The sequence below is a fragment of the Agelaius tricolor genome, unplaced genomic scaffold, assembly GCF_023055355.1.
Source record: "Agelaius tricolor isolate 1412-34295 unplaced genomic scaffold, bAgeTri1.0.p SCAF_17, whole genome shotgun sequence".
NCBI classification, from domain to species: domain Eukaryota; kingdom Metazoa; phylum Chordata; class Aves; order Passeriformes; family Icteridae; genus Agelaius; species Agelaius tricolor.
The window spans coordinates 12508579-12528267 of record NW_027269277.1 but is presented as its reverse complement, the minus strand read 5'-3'; the positions used below and the strand labels follow the sequence as shown (position 1 = coordinate 12528267).

Sequence of the window (19689 nt, the reverse complement as noted above, 5' to 3'; positions counted from 1 at the left end):
GGGGATAGTCCCTTAGCAAACACACATGAAGGGACATACTCTTCAGTGCTTACTAGTGAAGGTGTGTGTCTGCACAGCAAAGAGCTTCAGCTGAGCTCAGGAGTGTTTGAGACCTGAGTGAAAGTACAAGTGTTCTTATCTGGAGAGAAGGAATTCCAGCTTCCGAATAGTCCTGTGGAACAAAGCAAACACCAGTTTAGTGAAATGAGTCCTCTTCAGTGTTTGTGCTGAAAGGAATATGAAATGGTAAAACTTGTTTGCATCTAAGAGGTTTATGTGTAACAAATGTTAAGTTGCTTTCACGAATAACAATAGTAATTCAAGGGGGACAATAATACTGGCAGTTTGCTCTGTGCAAGTTAGGTGTACAGCCCTATTTGTACCTGTACAGCCTTCTCTATAATACAGAATGTAGTTTGTTAAGCTTTGATACTATGTTTGTGTGTACAGCACACATTCTTTCACAGACTCTGTCCTAGGGGCTGTTTTAACCTGATGGTTTGTATTTTGAGGGTCTGCCTCAATTGTTTGCATTTGACTGTACAAATCCCATTATCCTTTGCACACTGAATTTTTATGGGTGAACAAAACATGTCATCATTCTATTTACCTTTTGGAAAGATTGTCAGTTGCATCTTTGAAATGGGGTAAAATGGGGTAAAAAATTGAGTTTGTCCAAGAACTGCAGAAAAGTTTAGGTAATGTCTTATAGACAAACTTGGTATGTACATATTTTAATTAATTCTTCATATATCTAAATGTGAAATGCTCAATCAGAGCAGTAGACACAGTAGGGTACATTCCTGGGTCTGAGGGAGAATGACATAAAAAGTGCAAAGCAGTGTTGATCAGCTCTGAAAATATTTTATGAGCAGCTGTGAAGATTTGTCTAAGCAAAATTTTGGGCTGTGCTACTCATGGAATGCTGTGTTTCTTGTACATAGGTCAAGACAGTCAGGAGCTGCAGCAGCCCTGATGCTGAAATTACAGTCATTGCTCACAAAGACTTCATAACAATCAAAGGAACGAGAAAAATACACTCATTGCTTCTTTCACTGCAGAGCCTGACAGCTCTGGTAATAACCCCACATCTGAGAAAAGAGATAGAATAGAACACAGATACTGTGCTGCTGTACAGCAGTGTTGGTGGCACTCATGGGGAAAGGCTACACTGAGCTTTAGGCTCTTGTCTGATGTATAGCTGGTGGCCGCAATGGCATATAAAGGCAAAATATATTTATCCAAATTTTATGGCATGTTTTTGCTGTCTGCAGGAAATGCTGCAATTTTGCAGCACTCTGAGCTTGAGGGAGCTGGTGATGTTTAGTCTGAAGAAAAGGAGGCTCAGGAGGGACCTTATCACTTTATACAGCTGCCTGAAAGGAGGAGGGTGCAGCCAGGTGGGGGTCAGGCTCTTCTCCCGAGTAACAAGTGATGGGGCAAGAGTAAATGGCCTCAAGTTGCACCAGGAGAAGTTTAAATTGGATATCAGGGAAATTTTATTTCTAGAAAGGCTGTCCAGGGAAGTGGTTGAATCACTGTCCCTTGAAGTATTCAAAAGATGTGGCACTTGGGGGTGTGGTTTACTGGTGGGCTTGGCACTGTGGATTAATGGTTGGACTCAATGATCTTAAAGGTCTTTTCCAAGCCAAACAATTTCATGTTTATCTTTAGAAAGTCTCATTGGTGGCTTTGTGCCCTAAAATATGTGTGGGTTTTCTGCTTCCTTTTGTGACCAGGCACATCCTCTGTATTGGTGATGGTGAAATGTTTTGAAAGAGTAGCAGCAGAGCAGAGTTTTCACTCTTTAATATCTTAACAGTCTAAATATGTGTTTAGTCTTCAGCACTAAAATGAAGTTTTAGAAAGTTTAAAGTAAGCTTTAATGTTGTTGCTAATTTACTTCTTAAAGACAGGATCTAAGATTCTTGAACATCATTTTTAAATTAAAGGTATCTTATACTTAACTGAACTCTTAAATTTAAATTTATTTGGCCAAACATTTTATCACTTTTGTCTGTTTCCATGTCAAATGGCATTCATTCCTTTCTTGCTCTGTTGAAAAGAGTGTATATATGACTAAAGTTAATTTCAGATCTCTTGTTTGTAGGCAACTGGGGGAGGATATGAAGGTGAAGATGCATATCCCAATGCAGAACTTACCTTCTTGGACATTCATAACATTCATGTCATGCGGGAATCTTTGAAGAAGCTGAAGGACATTGTTTATCCTAATGTGGAAGAATCACACTGGTTGTCAAGTCTGGAATCAACCCATTGGTTAGAACATATAAAGGTAATTTTGTCTTGGTTGTTTGAAAGATGTTTGTCCAAATCTGTCATGTCATACTGGCTTTCTTTGCTAAGCTTTGAAATAGTCCTAGAATACGTCAAACTACTTGGACTACACAAACAACATCTCTGAGTGTTGGCTTTTTTGCCAACTAATCTTAGAGTATGTTATGAGACTCATAACTAAGCAACAGGTAAAACTGAGTGTTTGTTGCATGCCTCAAGTTCAGAGTCTATTGCATTCTTAGTCTGATTGGCTTTACATGCATGAGAACTGATTTATTTTGGTTTCTTGCAATACAGGCCTGCAAATGACTGTCATAGTGAGATATTAGTAAATACTTTAGTTTTCAGTGTGTATGTGACTTTATTTTGTGAATTACAGTTTTGTAAATAAATCTTGTAAATTTATTTGTAAATTTTGTAATTTTCATCTGGTAGCACAAATAAAATACTTAAGCTGGTAATTCACCAGTGTTCTTACTAGTTGACCTTTGGATCTTTTGCCTCATGCACAGCTGTGCAAAAGTAATTAGAGTATTATGTAATGAATCCTACTTGATAAAATTTTCATCTTAATTTAATAGTTGAAAAATAAGTATGTTAGAAGGGTGCAAGCTCCTTTTTCCAACAACTGAGATAATTCAGCCATTTAGTTCAAAGAAAGGAGTCAAATGAAATAACACTGAATTTTTAGAGAGTATATCCTAAGGTAAATCCCCTCTTTCTTTGAAAAAGAAGCTTATGTTCTTTGGTTTATCATGGTTACTGTTTTCTGCTCCATTTTTTAAGAATTTGCTGTGAGATGAATTTGATCTTACTAAGGGATTAGGGAACCAATCCGTTTCTCTATTTTTATGCAAGAAATTCACTTGATCATCTAGAAAATTCTTTTCCAATTAACTACACTGCTCTTTTCAGGTCTTTTAATGGAAACAGCATTATTTCAGATACAAAGAAATCCACGTAGAGTTGTAATTAGAGCAGAATTAAGCTGTGTTTTGTTTGGTGTGTGTTGCTCTGGCCAGCTGGTGCTGACAGGAGCCATCCAGGTGGCAGACAAGGTGTCGTCAGGCCGGAGCTCGGTGCTGGTTCACTGCAGCGACGGCTGGGACCGCACGGCTCAGCTCACCTCCCTGGCCATGCTCATGCTGGACAGCTACTACAGAACCATCCAAGGCTTTGAAGTTCTGGTGCAGAAAGAGTGGATCAGCTTTGGACACAAGTTTGCATCGGTAAGAAGTAGAAGATATTTGCTAAGACTGTGCGGTATTAACTTTTTGAAAAGCTGCAGTGTTAAACTGCTTGCTTTGCATCAGGGTTTTGATAATTCCTTTCATTATTTTTGAACTTGGATTTAAAACATTTCCAGGTAAACTGAGCAGAAGTTTTAGGTTTGGACCTGTTTGATCAATATTTTTCTTGCTATTCTTTCTCTGAGAACTCATATGTTGTCCTTTGCATCCTTTTAAAAGCATGGAATTGTGATGGTGTTCGCAGGGGTCTTAGGATGAGGGAAGAGACAAGGATCTAACTCCATGTTTCAGAAGGCTTGATTTATTATTTTATGATATATATTATATTAAAACTATACTAAAAGAATAGAAGAAAGGATTTCATCAGAAGGCTGGCTAAGAATAGAAAAGGAATGGAATGATAACAAAAGCTTGTGTCTCGGACAGAGAGTCTGAGCCAGCTGACTGTGATTGGCCATTAATTAGAAACAACCACATGAGCCCAATCACAGATGCACCTGTTGCATTCCACAGCAGCAGATAATTATTGTTTACATTTTGTTCCTGAGGCCTCTCAGCTTCTCAGGAGAAAAAATCCTAAGGAAAGGATTTTTCAGAAAATATCATGGCTACATGGAATTGCTAGGGTCACTGTGATTATTGAGAAAATACAGAGGCAGAAAGAAAATAAGGAGGCAGAAAAATTGTGTCCTCTCAAATTCTTCAGCTGAAGATCAGATAAAGCTGGGACATGAGGTTCTCCATCACTCTTTCTTTGGAGTGTTTTGACTGTCACAAGGAGCAGATGAATGAGTTTGACCAGTGTCTTCTAAGAGAGATTTTGCATGCGGATTCCCAAATATTCTAAACTTGTTGTAATAGCTCCCAAGAGGCTGACATTGGTAATGCTGGCTTAATTTCTGTTCAGTTGTCTTCTGGGCAGAAGGTTAGAAGCTAAGAAGGTTCAAGTAGTTGCTTCCATAGGAGTTGCTTCCTTAATATTTCACGGGTATGTGAATAATTTTCACAGAAAATTCACAGAATATTCTGGGTAGGAAGGGACCCTGTTCATCCTTTTTTGTGTTAGAAAACTTTTCAAAGTCTTAGTGGAACTTCTTCTAAATGTGGCAGCTAACCATTTAACCAGGAAATCTACATGAGGAACCTGGAGGAGCAGATTAGGTTGCCGTGGAGACTGTGCTGTTACTTACTATAAACATTACAACAGTGTTGCTTGTTGGAGCTGAACCTTGTAATTCACAGTGTGAAGTTTCTACAACTTCACTAGGAGTTACTTGCATGGATATTTTGTCCCTAGTGGACTATTCTAAAGATATTAATATTGCTAAAATTCAGAAAATAGGCAATCTAGAAAAAATCAAGAAATGGAAAAATATACCTACCTGTGTGTTTCATGCCTGTTTTACATTTGCAAACATGTAGGAGTGTTGTAGTCCTTTGGAAATCCATGTATAGCTACTCAGCATAAATCACCATTTACATGTGCTTGTAGGCTGTGGCAGTTTCTGACCTGACATTCAAAAGGTGCTTTGAGGCTTAGGAGGTTTGTATTTTGGGAGTTGGGAGTAGTCTGGTTTTTTGTGTACTTACTTGTGGTCTTTTAGCAGTGATATGTTCTATAAACCTTTAAGTATTCTGTCTTGGTACAGCCACAGGAAAATGTGAAGCCAGTGGCTTGACTTTTTATTCTCACGTTTTATTTTGTACTTCAGAAAGTTAAGAGTCAGGATGCAGATAAAATTAGATGGTATAACTAGGGCACTTGAAGTCAAAAACATGTGTTATGGTTTACCACAGAGCTTAAAAAGAGATCTGTGTGTTCTTCATCATTATTAATAAATTCAAATAATCTATGTTTCTTTTTGTTAAACCATTCATTTTAGTTGGATAATCAAAGGATTTTGTTCTCCTTCAACAGATGTTTTTTCCAAATAATGAGGCAGGACTTGGCATCCCTTCCAGATGATTCACTCAGTCCATTGGTTCATGTCTGACAATGTAGCAGCAATAAGAGTGATTTAAGTAGTTGCTTTTGCTTAAACTGCTATTTTCCCAAGTTGCTCAGTCAAGTAGCAATCTTTGGAAACGGTTGAAGCCACTCTTTAGCCATCTGCTGTAATCTGAGAGTACTGTAAATTTTTATTTGATGGGTTATTTAGCTTATAGTGAAAGTCAATCTTTTCTGGAGTGTTCTGTAGAAGTGGTGGAGTCACCATCCCTGGACAGATTTAAGACCTGTGATGTGTTGCTTGGGGACATGGCTTAGTGGTGGACTTGAGTTCTGGGTTAACAGTTGGACCCCATGATCTCAAAGGGCTTTTCCAACCTTCACTATTCTATGATTAAAAAATTATAATGCAAGCAGAAAATATTATAATAATTCATACTCCTTTTTAGCTGGGTAATCATGTGATAGAATTGTGACATTGAATAGTGGGAACTAGACAGTGCAGTTAGAGCAGCTCCTGAACCTCATCTCTGAAACTGCTGTTTCATTTTCCTTTAGGAGGGAGTTGAAGAGTAGAGCATTACTTACATTGTCTGGGTTGGTGCAAGCTTTGTGTTTTTATGATACCAGGGTTGCAATGTGGATTATTTAATATCAAATAACCAAATAGTAGACTACTTAAGAGTTTCTCACCATATTTTATATCAAATGAGGTGAGCAATAAGTTTCCTTGTTGAAAAGGAATTCCCTACCCCAACTTTTCTATGTGTGCTGAATTTAGTGCACTCTCCAGATGATAAATTTGCTTATGTGGAATTTAATTCTAATTATGCATTCAAATATGAGACAAAATTATAGATGGCAAATAGTCAGACATCCTGAAACTGCTAACGATAGTGGAAGTGGACAGACTTTCACTCCTTACTACACACATATATGATTCTTAATGGATATTGAGTATTTCAAACCATGAAAACTGAAGAGCAAGGAAGCCAATTTTGTTTTCTTCTTTATAGCCCTTTTCTAGTCATTTGTTACTGTTGACTGAGTTCAGCTGCAATTCCTCATCTCCCTCTATTTCCTCCCATTCAATTCTATTATTTTAAACTGTCTTGGAAGCCATTGTACAGAGTAGTGTACTGCTCTCATGATTTTTCATGTCCTTGAGGCATTAAGCTTGCTATTTTACAGGCAGATAGACAACATCTCAGGCCAACATACCTGCCTTTCTTTTGTCTCCTCCAGCAAGTACATTCAAACAGAATTATGGAATGAAAAGAAACTCTTTTTCCCTGAATCTCTTACCTGTTCTCAGCTATCAAATGCAAAAAGGAAGTAAAACAGCTTTTACCAAATCTACTTTTTGTCTGTGGGGCAAATTCCTTTGGTTGTTACTTTGGGCACCTCAGAATAAGGGGCTCACCCAAACTTAAACAATCTGTTAATTTTGTGTCAAGAACATGAATGTTTTTTTGATCTTGTTCATGTTTGCCTACTATCTCAGGGTGAATATTAAAGTTCAAGTATGGAGGAGAAGGAGAAGATTATGTGTGGATAATTTGGTCCTGCAGTGGCTTAAAATAAAAAGGAAGACAAAGTACGCACCTTGGCTTTTGACAGACTTACCATGTAAATGTAGTTCAGAATATGTCTTGATTATTTGAGTAATGGATGCTTCCACAGTTCTGCTTGTCTAAAAATCAACAGGTTTTTATAACAGGACCAGTTATCATTTTGGAATTTATTTCAGATATCTTTGGAACAGCTTTGCAGGGTTTCTGTATCTGAATCTCTCCTCCTTGGTGCAGTAACTAATTTTGAAATTTTAACAGTGGGTTGCTTTATTGCAAAAGAATTAACATTCTAGTACAAAATAAGAAACCATGTCTGTTGCCATAAAATAGCATGTTTCAGTTAACAGGAGGCTGCTTTGCTTCATTTCAGAGAATAGGCCACGGTGATAAAAATCATGCTGATACTGACAGATCACCCATCTTTCTCCAGTTTATTGATTGTGTGTGGCAGATGTCTAAACAGGTATGTGGTGTTGTTCTTCAGAAGGTAACAGTGTGAAGAGATTACTGAACTAAAACCCTACATCTTTATTGTTTTGAAAAAAGTATTTGAAGAGGACAGTATACCCCTCTGCTCTGACCTGTAGTAAAAAAGAGTGTGTTTACTTTTTTGAAAGTGATATACAGGCTGTGGTTATGTTGCTGGACATGGCACTGGCTGTGCAGGCATGGCTGGTGTTCCTGGATATGGGATTCTCAGACACATTCTGAGGGATGTTTCATACCTGGCAGAAAGCTTTTACAGGAATTGCACCCAACTGTCTTAATGGGGTCTGTTGTTTTGTTTGATCATTTTGTGAAGCTGTCCCTTGAACTGCAGGGACACCTGTTTTATCTATGCTTAAAAACGAAGCTAGGGAGCTTTTGAGTGCTGTGATTTAAACATTGTAATGTCAGTAAGTAATGAAACAAAGCAGTGAACTTAGTCCACTTAGGACTAAGGATCAGGACCTTTATTTTCCTGTGTGGTGCTGGACTGCAAGAATGCACTGAAGAGATCTTACTCTTGTCTTGCTAGTAAAAGCATGTGTAACCATTCTGTACTTTATTCTTTTTATAAATTAAAGGTAGCTAGAACATTTTGAGAAGAGATTTTTCAGTGACTAGTTTGAGAAAGTGGAACACCTTGTGTCATTGGAACACTTAGTCTGCTATAAAGTATATGAAAGTATTATCTTAAAAATTATTTGCAGATGTATCCGCACTTCTAAACTCTACCTTCAGCCTTTTAACCAGGGCATGTGCATATCCCCCTGCATTTTCCATGTAAACAATGAGTTTGTCTTTCCTGGTTTTAGTTTCCTACGGCCTTTGAATTCAATGAGCAGTTCCTGATTGCAATCCTGGATCACTTGTACAGCTGCCGCTTTGGCACTTTCCTGTATAACAGCGAGTTCCTCAGAGAAAAAGAGGTTGGTCAAACCAATGATTGTGTCATTGCATTGGTGTCTTTACTGTAGGTGATTGCAAGGTTTTTTGGTTGTATTGTATTTGGTTAGAGCCCTTGCAGACAGTGATTTTGAACTGGCTTTTTTTCTTATAGAATAGTGCCATGCAGTCACTAAAATTCTTGTCAAGCACTGGCTTTGGAATCTTTATAATACAGTAATGTATTATGCTTCTAAGTAAACCAGAAGTGTGCTCATTTTGGAATGTAACAATGGCTTCTATGATGGATTTCTTGATTTTATGCATATATTTACTGTTCTTATTTTGATTTCATTTTAGAAAGTGACTGAGAGAACGTTGTCCTTATGGTCTTTGATAAACAGTGACAAATCTAAATACACCAATGCTTTTTATAGTAAAGAGCTAAATCGAGCACTCTACCCTGTAGCCAGCATGCGCCATTTAGAGCTCTGGGTTAATTACTACATCAGGTGGAACCCCAGGATTCGGCAACAAGTAAGTAAATTCTCTATAACGTACTAAAAATGCTCTTAGACATTGGAAATAAGGATTTTGTAGATTTTGTAGAGCAGTACCTGTAATCTGTTCAGGTTTTTAATGTTATATTTATTTGTAAAGATGGAGGAAAAAGTATAAGCAATTATGTAGCTGTCTCCTAGCTCATTGAACTTATTTCTCTGTTTAGTAGCAAGTCATCCTTGAGCTCTTTCTAGCCCTTTTTCTTGTACACATGTCTAAGGGCATTTGATGCTACTAAATCCTGAATGACAATGCTTAGAAATGGGGCTTGCTGATCCCTGAAGAGTTGGGGCATTAGCAGCACAAACACAGTTGCATTTGCTTGGTCTTTCTCCTTCTGCTTAGAGAGGGTATGAAACAATTTACAAATGAAATGACCTGTTGAGTCCTTTCTTTTTCAAAGCTATATGAATTGATGGTAAGATTTAATTTTTTTATGTAACATTGATGACCCAGCATTGTTTACACTGGGGATGAAAGCTGTTATTGAAAATTGTACAAGTAAATCAGATTGGAAGTCCAGAAAAGCTTTTATCAAATGACACATAGTTCAGTTCTGTGGTTTTAATCCATATGGACACTCAGTGTTTGTTACAGTCTTGCTGGAAATCTCCATCACGTGGCACATAAAGATTTTGTATAGAGACTTTTTTGTCCTTTTTAACAGCTTGTGGAGATTTGAGTAGAAGATAGAGGAGCAATTTGCTTGACAGAAGCAGTCTTCACAGTCCAGCCCTTGGAATGAGTCAGTAGTTTTCAAGCAATACACTTCCTTTTGCACAGCTGATCTCCTGTATTATTTACAGCACTTGAGAGGCTTCAGGAAAGCCTGGCAGTTTGCTATGGCTTTTTACAAATACATTCCCTTTTGGAATTGGAAGTCCTGGTTTTAAAGCTTTTGTTGCCTGTTGTGAAAAATGAGGGTGTTTTGCAAAAGGTGAATATAAAGATTTATTTTAGAAAATCAAGGATGATAAGACATGCACATTAGCTGTAGATCTACTTAAAAATGCAGTTTGCCATTATTTGAGAGAGCTTTTTGGCAGGAGTTTCTCCTTGGAAATGCAAACCCAAGTGACAGTATTCCATGCTGCTACTACTGGTCCCTAATTTTCACCATTTTTGAACACAAAATGCAACATTTTTTTCTGCACATGAAATTTATGCTTCATCTTCAATTAAGCAACTGAATAATGACATGTGGCCTGAATCATTTTTTTGATGACCTTTCTTAGTCCATTCCTTAGAATTATGTTCTGCTAGCAAAGCTATTACCCTACATCACCAGTCATTTTAGTACCTACATCAGCACTGATCCAACTTCCACAGTTGCCTCAGCATTCATCATGATCCTCAGATGGGTGCATCTCAGAGTGCTGGTTGAACTGGTTTTGAACTGGTGCAGTGTTCAGCCATTTGCTGCTGAAACTCCACTGCTGATAGCTTTGTATTACAGGCAGTTAACTGTGAAACAGCAGCAACTTCTAGACAGGTGTATTCAGCTGAAGGTAACTTAAGGCTCTCTCTCTGCTTGGACATTTGTAATAGTTCTTTTCCATTTGTTTCATTAGTCTGAAAAGGAAGTTAAGCTCAAAGTGGAAATGGTTAAAAGGCTCTTTCTGAGTAATCTCCTGAAGCCAGAGCAGTTGATTTTAAACACGTGCAAGTTTACATAGGAAAATCACTTTAAAAAGTTTTTTCACTTATTTACACCAAGTTGCAAATTAACTACTCAAAATTCAAGTAAATTTCATCAGTGAGAGAAGTTATTTAAACTGAAGACATGGATCTTAATCTGATCAGTGTAGCTAAAATAATCTGGCTAAACACTGTGTTTTGTGGAAGATGCTGAGACATTTGGCTTCTGGACTCTAAAACCTTTTAGTAAGTCAAGAAAAAAGCTTTGGTCAAGGTATACAAGTAACTATCTTGCACACAATATTAGATAACAAGAAAATAAAATCCATATGTTCCAGGAAGTGGCGGCTGATTTTACTGAGTTAGGACAAAGGATTTTGTGCCAAGATGGACTTTGGGGGAGACAGCTGGAACAGGCAGAGGGCTCTCAGGTTACAGCAGTGAGTGTTTCTGTTTAGCTCTGATGTGCTACACCTGCCAGGAAGCCCCAGCTCCTCGAGCAGCCTGTGTAGGAGTATCTGGAGTGAAGTGCTCAGACTAACCTGGATCTCTTCCTAGCAGCCAAACCCCGTGGAGCAGCGTTACCTGGAGCTCCTTGCCTTGCGGGATGATTATATCAGGAGACTTGAAGAGCTTCAGATCACAAATAATGCTAAGATACCCAATTCATCAGCCTCATCATCATCTCCCTCACAAATGGTGTCCCAAGTACAAACACATTTTTGAAGAAAATGTTGGCTTCTTTCTATACTGTAATAGCAAGTGGTGCTTAACATAGATCTCTAAAGAGGAATATTCTAATGCCTTACACTAGACTGTCCTAACACAAATTATTTTAGACTGTCTTCATTTGAGGAGGACTTCAGAACAAACAAACCCAGCTCTTCAATTACGTGCCTTTCAGAACCTGTGGACTGGGAACATTATTAATCAACTCATAGCTATGGAGGGCTTTAAGAGTTATTTTGGTATGTCTGGTACAAGTTAAATTGATATATTGTTTTCATAAGAATGCTTTAATTTATTACATTTTAGGTCATGTTTTTGTAAGGAAATTCATGCTCAGTCTTACCTGTCATGAATAAACACAATAATGGCAATAGGAATATTAACACTGTATATAATTAGGTATGTCTGTATTCCTGTTAGGAATACATTCATGGAATTCATGAGAGAAAAATAAATTATATTGTAAGATGTCAGAAAGAAGTGTTGAAACTTTCTGATTACCCAAGAATTCCAAATTTTCCTTCTTTTAAATAAACAGAAATATGGAAGGCATTTCAGTGATATGCTTCTAAATAAAAAATTCAAATAGCTCAGTAGATATCAAAATAAAAGAAACTTTTTTATTGTAAATTGATTTTATTTTTTTTAAAAAGAACAAATGAAAGTTGTACTGGTTTCTGAGAAGTTCTGTTTGGGCTAGCTATTCAGCACTAAAGTACAGTACAAATTATCACTGTGGGCAGTATTGGTTCTTTGGATTAATACAGAATTAAATGTTTCCAAAAGAAGGTTTATAAAATGAAAAACAGAACCACAGAGACATTGCTTAAATATCCAGCAATAGCCATAGTATTAAAGCTTCTGTTTGTCTTTTAAAAATAAATGTGCCTGTTTAAAGGAGCTTTTATACCAAAGTAGACAAAAATTCTCAGTTATAAATAATTTTGAAAACTTGTACATTTATACTTTACTGTTTAATTTAACTCCTGTTCAGCAAATTTATTCTAACGTATTTAAGGGGCTTCAGTATCCAAGATTTGCATAGAGTGTGTGCACTTATATTGAACATTCAAGTGAGCTCTAGTTTCAAGCCTAACTTTCAGAGGCTTTTTGTAAATCTTTAATTTGTTCCTTTCAGGTAATTTTTAAATAGTTGCAAGCATTTCTTATGACAGTCCAAACTTTGCTCTTGATATTTAATTAAAATTTTGCATATTCTCATAAGTTTAATGATATACAAGCAATCCAGGAAATACTGCAAATCAGAATCTGTAAAGGACTCTAATATTGTTATTTTAAAGGAGATATTTTGATGCTTGAGGCTTCTGTCATTGTAAATTATTGTACATGTGGTGAGTTTTGATCTGCAAGATATAATAGGATTATATATAAATTAAGTTTTGTGTAAGTGTATATAATATAGTTTATTAGAAATTCTGCAAGTTTATAAAATGTAAATATTTTGCATATGAAAACTAAATTTAAAGGTATAGTTCCATAAAATAAGTCAAAGTTTAGAGGACATGGAATATTTAAAACAGTATTTTTTCAAAGGAATAAAAATATACCGCCTCTGGATTTAATTCAGTATATGCACTGAGTTGCACTGTGTTTTCAGGGAAGTTCAGAGCATACAGCATGTGTGCTCTAAATATGCAGAATTTTATGACTTTTGTCCTCTAAATTTCATTCTCCCATCTATGCTCTTGAGTATGTGTATCCAAAATAACAATGTTGTCCCCCAATCTTGACTTGCTAAGATTCATTACATCAGATAAATGAAGAAGGATACTCAGTTGTTCATGATATATTTTACATTTTGAAAGCTATGCATACTCTGGTATATTTGCCTTCTACTTACTTGTGGTTTATTTAAAGAAAAAAAGCGCTATTTTTATTAGAATATTTAAAGTTTCTGTATTTGAGTTTAACATATTGGTGACATCTCTGAGCGGTGTGATAAAGTTCTGAAAATCTAATAATTTTTACTGTGTAAACACTACATGATAACCTGTTACATTTGGGAAAGTGTCATGTAATGGAAAGGATCTTTTTGCACTTACTTCATTACATATTACTTTGTATTACTCTTCAGCTGAATATGTCTTTGAAGCTCTCTAACATGGCTCTCTGCAGGCTTGGAATTTTTCAAGCCAGCAGATAGGATATGTGTTTTAATTGTTTTTACATATGAGACCAACATAAAGGTGATTTCAATCCAGTCTGTTCTGGAAAATACTACTTGTGAATGTAGGCATATGGATTTATCAGTGCTAGCAGAACATCTCTGTCCTTCCCCCTAAGTGGGTGCTCTGGGCTGTTCTGCACAGACCTCCTGTCCTCTGTGCACGCCGGTCCCTGCCACGAGCACACCTGGGGAAGCTTCTGAGCTCGTGAAGATGAGACTTGAGGGGCTGAGTGCCTTTTCTAGGAGGGGTGAAAAGCAGAGCTGGGGTGTCAGCATCACCAGCAATGAATGCCCAATATCCCATAAGAAATGTCAGTCTTGGAATGCTAGTTTACGTCTTTTGTATTCTTCCTTCCATGGACATAAGGACAATAAGCTAGGTTTTGTGCTGGGTTTCTGTTACTTATTTAGAAAGGTTATTTGTTGAATGCCTTTTTTTATTTGCTCATGCCTTACCCTTCTCCCCAGCATCAGTTATGGCTGTAACTAAGACATGACTTGTGTGCTACCTCCTTTTGATGTATTGTTAACCTCTGCCTTGAGTTCAGATGTTGTGTCGCAGCGAGCATTCTGTCATGCATGAGAAAACATGATCAGTATGATCAGTACCAGCGCAGGATCTCCTCAGTACTGCCGCTTCCTCACTAACCATGTCGGCCGCTCTCCTTGGATGCCGCGGGGCTGCTCTGCAGCCGGGCCCTACGTGCCAGGCCGTGGGTCGGGGGAGAGCAGTGAACATTATCCGTCTGCCGTGTATGTGCGGGGAGGGGAAAATAAAGATGTCAGTGCTGAACTCTGTGCCTCCACCAGCCCCTTTTCCTGCCGCGTCTCCGTGCTGGGGCCGGAATGGGCGGCGGGCGGGAGTTGCCGTCCTTCGGCCCAGCCCTCCCTCAGCCCGGCCCGGCCCCGCCGCCCGCCCCCCCTCCTCGCGGCGCGGGGGCCTCTGGGAAGGCGCCGCCGCCAGGTGACAGCCCTCGGCGCTGCCGGGGCCCCAGCGGGCTGGGCTGTGGCGGCCGGGCCGGGCGCCGCGGAGAGGCGGGAGACCGCCCGCCATCCCGGCGGCGCGGCCGGAACCATGGAGCGAGCGGCGGCGGCGGCGGGGCCGGCGGTGGAGGGCGGCGGCGTGAGCCGGCGAGCCGTGCGGGCGGGGGGCGCCGCGGCGGCGGGCGCGGGGTCGCGGCAGCCCAGCACCGAGACCCTGGACAGGTGAGCGGGGCCGGCGGCCGGGAACGGTCCCGGGGGGAGCGGGCGCCGGGAGAGGGGGCGCCGCGGCCTGCGGGGCCCGGCGGGGGAGGCGGCGGGCGCCCCTCGGCCCGAGCCTCGGCCGAGCGCGGTCCCCCGGTCCCAGGGCGGCCTCCCCGACCCCTCCGGCCCCAGAAGCTGCAGTCTGAGGGCGGCTGCTGTGCGGTGGCGGATGATCCGCGGCGGGAACCGGCCGTTGTCAAAGTTTCCTCCTGCGCTTGCCGTGTGCCGGCAGTGCTGCCGCCGGCTTGGCCGCGGCTGAGGCGGCCCGGGGTTTGGGACAGCGTCCTGCAAACCCGAGCTGAGACCTTCCGCGGGTTTTGAGACTCTTCCCGATTGGTTTGGGGCTTTTTCCGTGCATGTATTGAATCTGCAGAGGTGGGACTGTCCCCAGGCACCGCTGTGCCCCCTCGGTGTGCTGTGTGTCCCTGGTGTGTGTCTGTAAGTGTGTGCGGGGTGTCCCGGAATGCTGTCTGTGTGTCTGTGCGTGCGGTATGTCCCGGAATGCTGTCTGTGTGTCCCTGGTGTGTGTCCGTGTGTGCGGGGTGTCCCGGAATGCTGTCTGTCTGTCCGTGTGTGCGGTGTGTCCCGGAATGCTGTGTGTCCCTGGTGTGTGTCCGTGTGTGCGGGGTGTCCCGGAATGCTGTCTGTGTGTCTGTGTGTGCCGTGGGTCCGCAGGGTCTCACCAGGATGGTGCAAGGTGGGACCGCATCTCCTCCAGCAGCCGCTGGCAGAGACATTACTTCACTCAGAAGTTTCCAGCTGAAGGTGGGCTTCAGAATTGAGCTTAAAAATCCTTAAGCAAGAGTAGAAATGAATGGAAAGCTCATCCTGATGAAAACTAACTAAAAAAGAATATTTAAAATTAGTGCTAGGTTCCAGTCTCTGTATTCTCTTTTTTCTCTCAGTAGAAACCTGGGTGTTTCCATCATTCTAGTGAGGATGGAACTCAAATGTCCATTTTCTGTCATCAAAATGTACACCTTTGTATTCCTTATAAATGCACTTTCTTATCCTAATTTTCATCTTCCCTTCTTCAGATCTTGCTCTTTCCTGGCCCAGTTACGTCCATTTGTCATACAGTTCAGTTGTTTGCCAGTAGGGTTGTACCAGGCCAGGCTGATGTGTGTGACTGCAGATGAGATGGAATGCAAAGGCAGTCAGTTCTGCTGTGTGCCCCATTGGTGCATGGGGAGAAGGCACCTCGGTGTGATCACTGTTCTCTGGAACACTGTCACATCCCCTGCACTGGTCTCAGGGGATGGTCCTGCATTTATATTTGTTTTCCTGCTGTTACTAGCTCTGTTGATGTAGTGATTCCTTGTGAAGATAAGCCATAGAAAAATAAACCCTTTTCTTAATTAACAAGTGAGTGCTTATTTGAAAACAAACTTAGGCAAGCCCTGAAGAGCTATACTGGAAATAAAAGAGATGTGAGAGAAGGAGAAATAAATGAGGTAAGAAAAGGATTTCTGTAGGATTTAGGTGTTGGGCTCTTTTGCAGAACTCAAGTGAGGAGTTCTCTAAGTAAATCTGGGTTTAAGTTCAGCACTGACCTGAGAGTTGTCTTTGTTGTTCAAGCAGGACTATCATAGATGTGTTTTAGTTGCAAAACAAGATTGTGAGATCTAATCCTGTGTAGAATGTGCAGGTGGGGAGAAAGCTATTAAAATTTATCAGAAAATTTTTGAAAGATCTTCCATTTCAGGTATGACATTGCATAGATCTGTGCCTTATGCCTAGCTATAGTGGCAGAGTTAATGTAAGGAAAGGTTTCTTTTTCAGTAGTAATTGGTCATCTAAGGTGTTACCTCACCCTCTTAGTGTCCAAGATGTGGTGCACCTGCTGGGTGCTGGGTATTTGTAAGTATATTCACTTCAGTGTCATGGAGCATTCATAGAATTCAAAGCTAGTTTATGAATTAACTGAAAAAAAAATTTCTTTCTGCATTTGACTTCTGAATAAGCATTCAGTCTATAGACGAGCACAGCTGAATGGTGTGAAGAAAAGTGGCAATTATCTAAGATACCATCTGAGGCTGTGGTAACACTCAGGGAACAGTTCCCTCTGGCATTCCCAGTTTTTCCTTTGATACCAGTGTGTGTTGAACAGACCTAGTGCACTTCAGACTGTCATTGCTTCTCCCTCTCAGTAGTGCACTACTTGTGAGCAGCTCTTGTTCAGGGGGCTGTTCTGAAATGGCATCACTGGGCTTTAGTGCAGTTCAGATGCTTTAGGGTTCTTGTAAACGCCCTGTGCTGTACAATTCAGTGATGTGTCATGTGAAAGATTATCCAGGGTTTGTTTCATTAATTGGAAAAAGTTGCAGCTAACTAGAAGTTACCCTTCAGACAACATGTATTTTCAACATTTAATATAGAATACAACATTAGCATACTTTAATTTTTTTTAATACTAGCACAAAGAAATTTAATTCTGAGGCTTTACAGAATAATCAGGATATATTTATAAGGACAATATAAGGAGTTTCCTGTTACTTGGCCAAACTCATTCCATGGATGGATTTAAGAAAGAAGCATGTGAATGGTAAAAATTACACTGGATAAGGAGCAGAACATTTTTTAAGTTCCTAGGACCCTAACCTCACTTTTAACTTCCTGGCAGCTCTGTGTCTCTGACATGGTCTAGTAAAATTCTTTTATGTAATTTGAGTAATAAAATAGTTTTGTTCTGCCCACAAAGCAAACAAAGTTTTATGATGTTATTGATCATTTACAGTGTTGCTTTCTGGATCTGTGCTGTTCAAAGTACACATTTTGAATTACTGCTAAATAACTTTAAATTTTTGATTTTGTAGCCCAACTGGATCCCACGTGGAATGGTGTAAACAGCTGATAGCTGCAACCATTTCGAGTCAGATTTCAGGGTCTGTCCCATCAGAGGGTGTGTCCAGAGACTACAGGGTAAGTGACTTGAAGAATGCATTGATTTGTTTTAAGATACAAGAGTGGAAGATGGGGAAGGTCCTTGCTATCTTGATTAGCCAATGGTAAGTACTTGAGTGATCACTGAGTGTTTCAGAACTGGAAACATCTCATTATCCATAGGAGTCTCTTGAATTTGCTTCCTGTTTTCCTCCACATTTAGAATAGTGCCATTGAAGTCTAGAGAATAAAAATTAACAGAGAAGTGAAAGAAAATTTTAGAAGTCAATGTTTTGAATAAAACATCAAAAGTGAGTTGTCTTTTCTTTTGATTACTCTGTAAAATAATTAGTAAAGTAGATTATAGTTACAGGTTGAAACGGTTTCTGGTGTGTGTTATTCAGAGTGCAGAATTGAGCTCCTCAGATTCCACAAAAAATAAATTACTGTCTTTGTTACTGTGTAGGGAACATAGTTGAGTATCATTTTTGATGGGGTTTCTCCAGAGACACAGAATTTAACATCAAACAAACAAGTCACCTTTTTCATTCCCTCCCAGCAGCATTCTTGTCACAAAGGTAATGACTGCACAGTATGGTTTCTCTGAGTTCCACTGTGCTTTTGTGCCCCTGTTCTTTCACCCTCACTGCCTGTTCCCTTCATGCAGCCATTCAGCTCAGCTGTCAGGAATGGAGCATGGGCAGTTTTTCTCCTCTCGCAACGTGACAAAAGTTACCCATGTTTTTCAATTCCCTTTAAGAAGCCCAACTTGCTGCTGTTTAGATCCCTTTTACTTCCTAGATCTGTAACAGTTTTATTGTTCATAGAGAATGGCCACTGGAAAGTTTTTATGTCTTTCTCTTGTTTTGTTTTAGCTTGATTTTAATTCACATATGCTCTGTGATTATGAAGTATGTTGTCTGGAAACAGCACGTTTTAGGTTGAGTGACAGCAGGTCAGACTCACCCTGAGTCTGAGATGAGTCCACAAAATGTTTTTGACTGTAGTGTGATTAAAAGTTCAACCTGAACAGAGTTTCACAGTTGGCACAGTCAGCAGTTTGTAAAGAGTAGCTCTCCCATACTACAGCAGCTGAACTGCAAATGCTTGCTCCCAGTCAAGGCCATCCTTTTTGGTAAAACACTGTGGGAAACCTTCATTGCATCTGTTGATGTTGTATTTGCCAAGGATTTCATTTTAGTAAAATCCATGTGTGTAAGCCTGGTGTTCAGTTTATCTCTGAGTAGAGTGCATTCCTCTGGAATGAAGAGCACTGTTTAATTTTGAATAAATTCCATCTCTATACCAAACTCATCTCAGATATTATTTAACAGGAATAAATCTTTTAAGGCCTAATTAAAATTCTACTTCATTCTCTGTCTCTGAGAAATGAAAGAAAAGGATTTAAGCCTGATGGTTTAAATGAAGAATTTTTTGTGGATAAATTGTATTTGGTATCATTGCATTCCTGTGATTTGAAATCCCATATTTGTATATAACGTGATGGAATTTTTTATAGTTGCTTACTCAGTACCACTAACAGGTTGTGTTTGTTCATTATTACTGTGGAATCCACACATGAAAAGCTCAGTTTTCCTTTGAGACATCTTTCTCTTTTGATGCATTTCCTGGGTCTTCACTACCTTTGGTTACCTCGAATTGCTGCATTTAGAGACTATCTTACAACTCAGAGCCTTCAGAACAGGTCAGATGTGTGTGTTTGCTTCTGGAACTGGTCAGGCAGTTCTGTTAGTTTGTGCTGGATTTACCAGGAACTCATTGCTTTATTCTTTCTTTTTTTTATTGTTTAAATTAATATGCTTGCAAAACCAGGTGAATACATTGATTCTTGTATCTAGCAGTGTTACTCACGTTACTCTTATGTGATTTAGCTTACCAGGGGGGAGGGAAGCAAGGGGGCAGCTAATGGAATGGTCAGAACTGGAGAGCACTGGGGGAGCTCTTGCTTGCTAAACCCTGCAGCAGCAGTGATCTCAGTATGAGCTG

General features: G+C 39.8%; 2 protein-coding genes across 15 annotated transcripts in view; both read left to right on the top strand.

Moving 5' to 3' along the window:
- MTM1 (myotubularin 1) overlaps positions 1 to 13587 on the top strand; it is a 41425-nt gene extending 27838 nt beyond the window's left edge. For 6 of the 7 annotated variants that reach the window (XM_071442506.1, XM_071442507.1, XM_071442508.1 and 3 more), the window contains 6 exons: positions 2111 to 2296; positions 3321 to 3527; positions 7441 to 7533; positions 8369 to 8482; positions 8799 to 8975; positions 11196 to 13587. In XM_071442506.1, coding sequence (XP_071298607.1) covers positions 2111 to 2296; positions 3321 to 3527; positions 7441 to 7533; positions 8369 to 8482; positions 8799 to 8975; positions 11196 to 11363 — 945 coding nt within the window. In that variant the 3' untranslated portion in view covers positions 11364 to 13587. The remainder of the gene's footprint in view (positions 1 to 2110; positions 2297 to 3320; positions 3528 to 7440; positions 7534 to 8368; positions 8483 to 8798; positions 8976 to 11195) is intronic. The other variant, XM_071442510.1, reaches the window with a different exon arrangement.
- An 885-nt stretch (positions 13588 to 14472) lies between these two features.
- The window catches only part of MTMR1 (myotubularin related protein 1), a 37709-nt gene continuing 32492 nt past the window's right edge, over positions 14473 to 19689 (top strand). For 5 of the 8 annotated variants that reach the window (XM_071442505.1, XM_071442501.1, XM_071442503.1 and 2 more), the window contains exons 1-2: positions 14473 to 14760; positions 17616 to 17721. In XM_071442505.1, coding sequence (XP_071298606.1) covers positions 14630 to 14760; positions 17616 to 17721 — 237 coding nt within the window. In that variant the 5' untranslated portion in view covers positions 14473 to 14629. The remainder of the gene's footprint in view (positions 14761 to 17615; positions 17722 to 19689) is intronic. The other 3 variants (XM_071442502.1, XM_071442500.1, XM_071442498.1) reach the window with 1 other exon arrangement.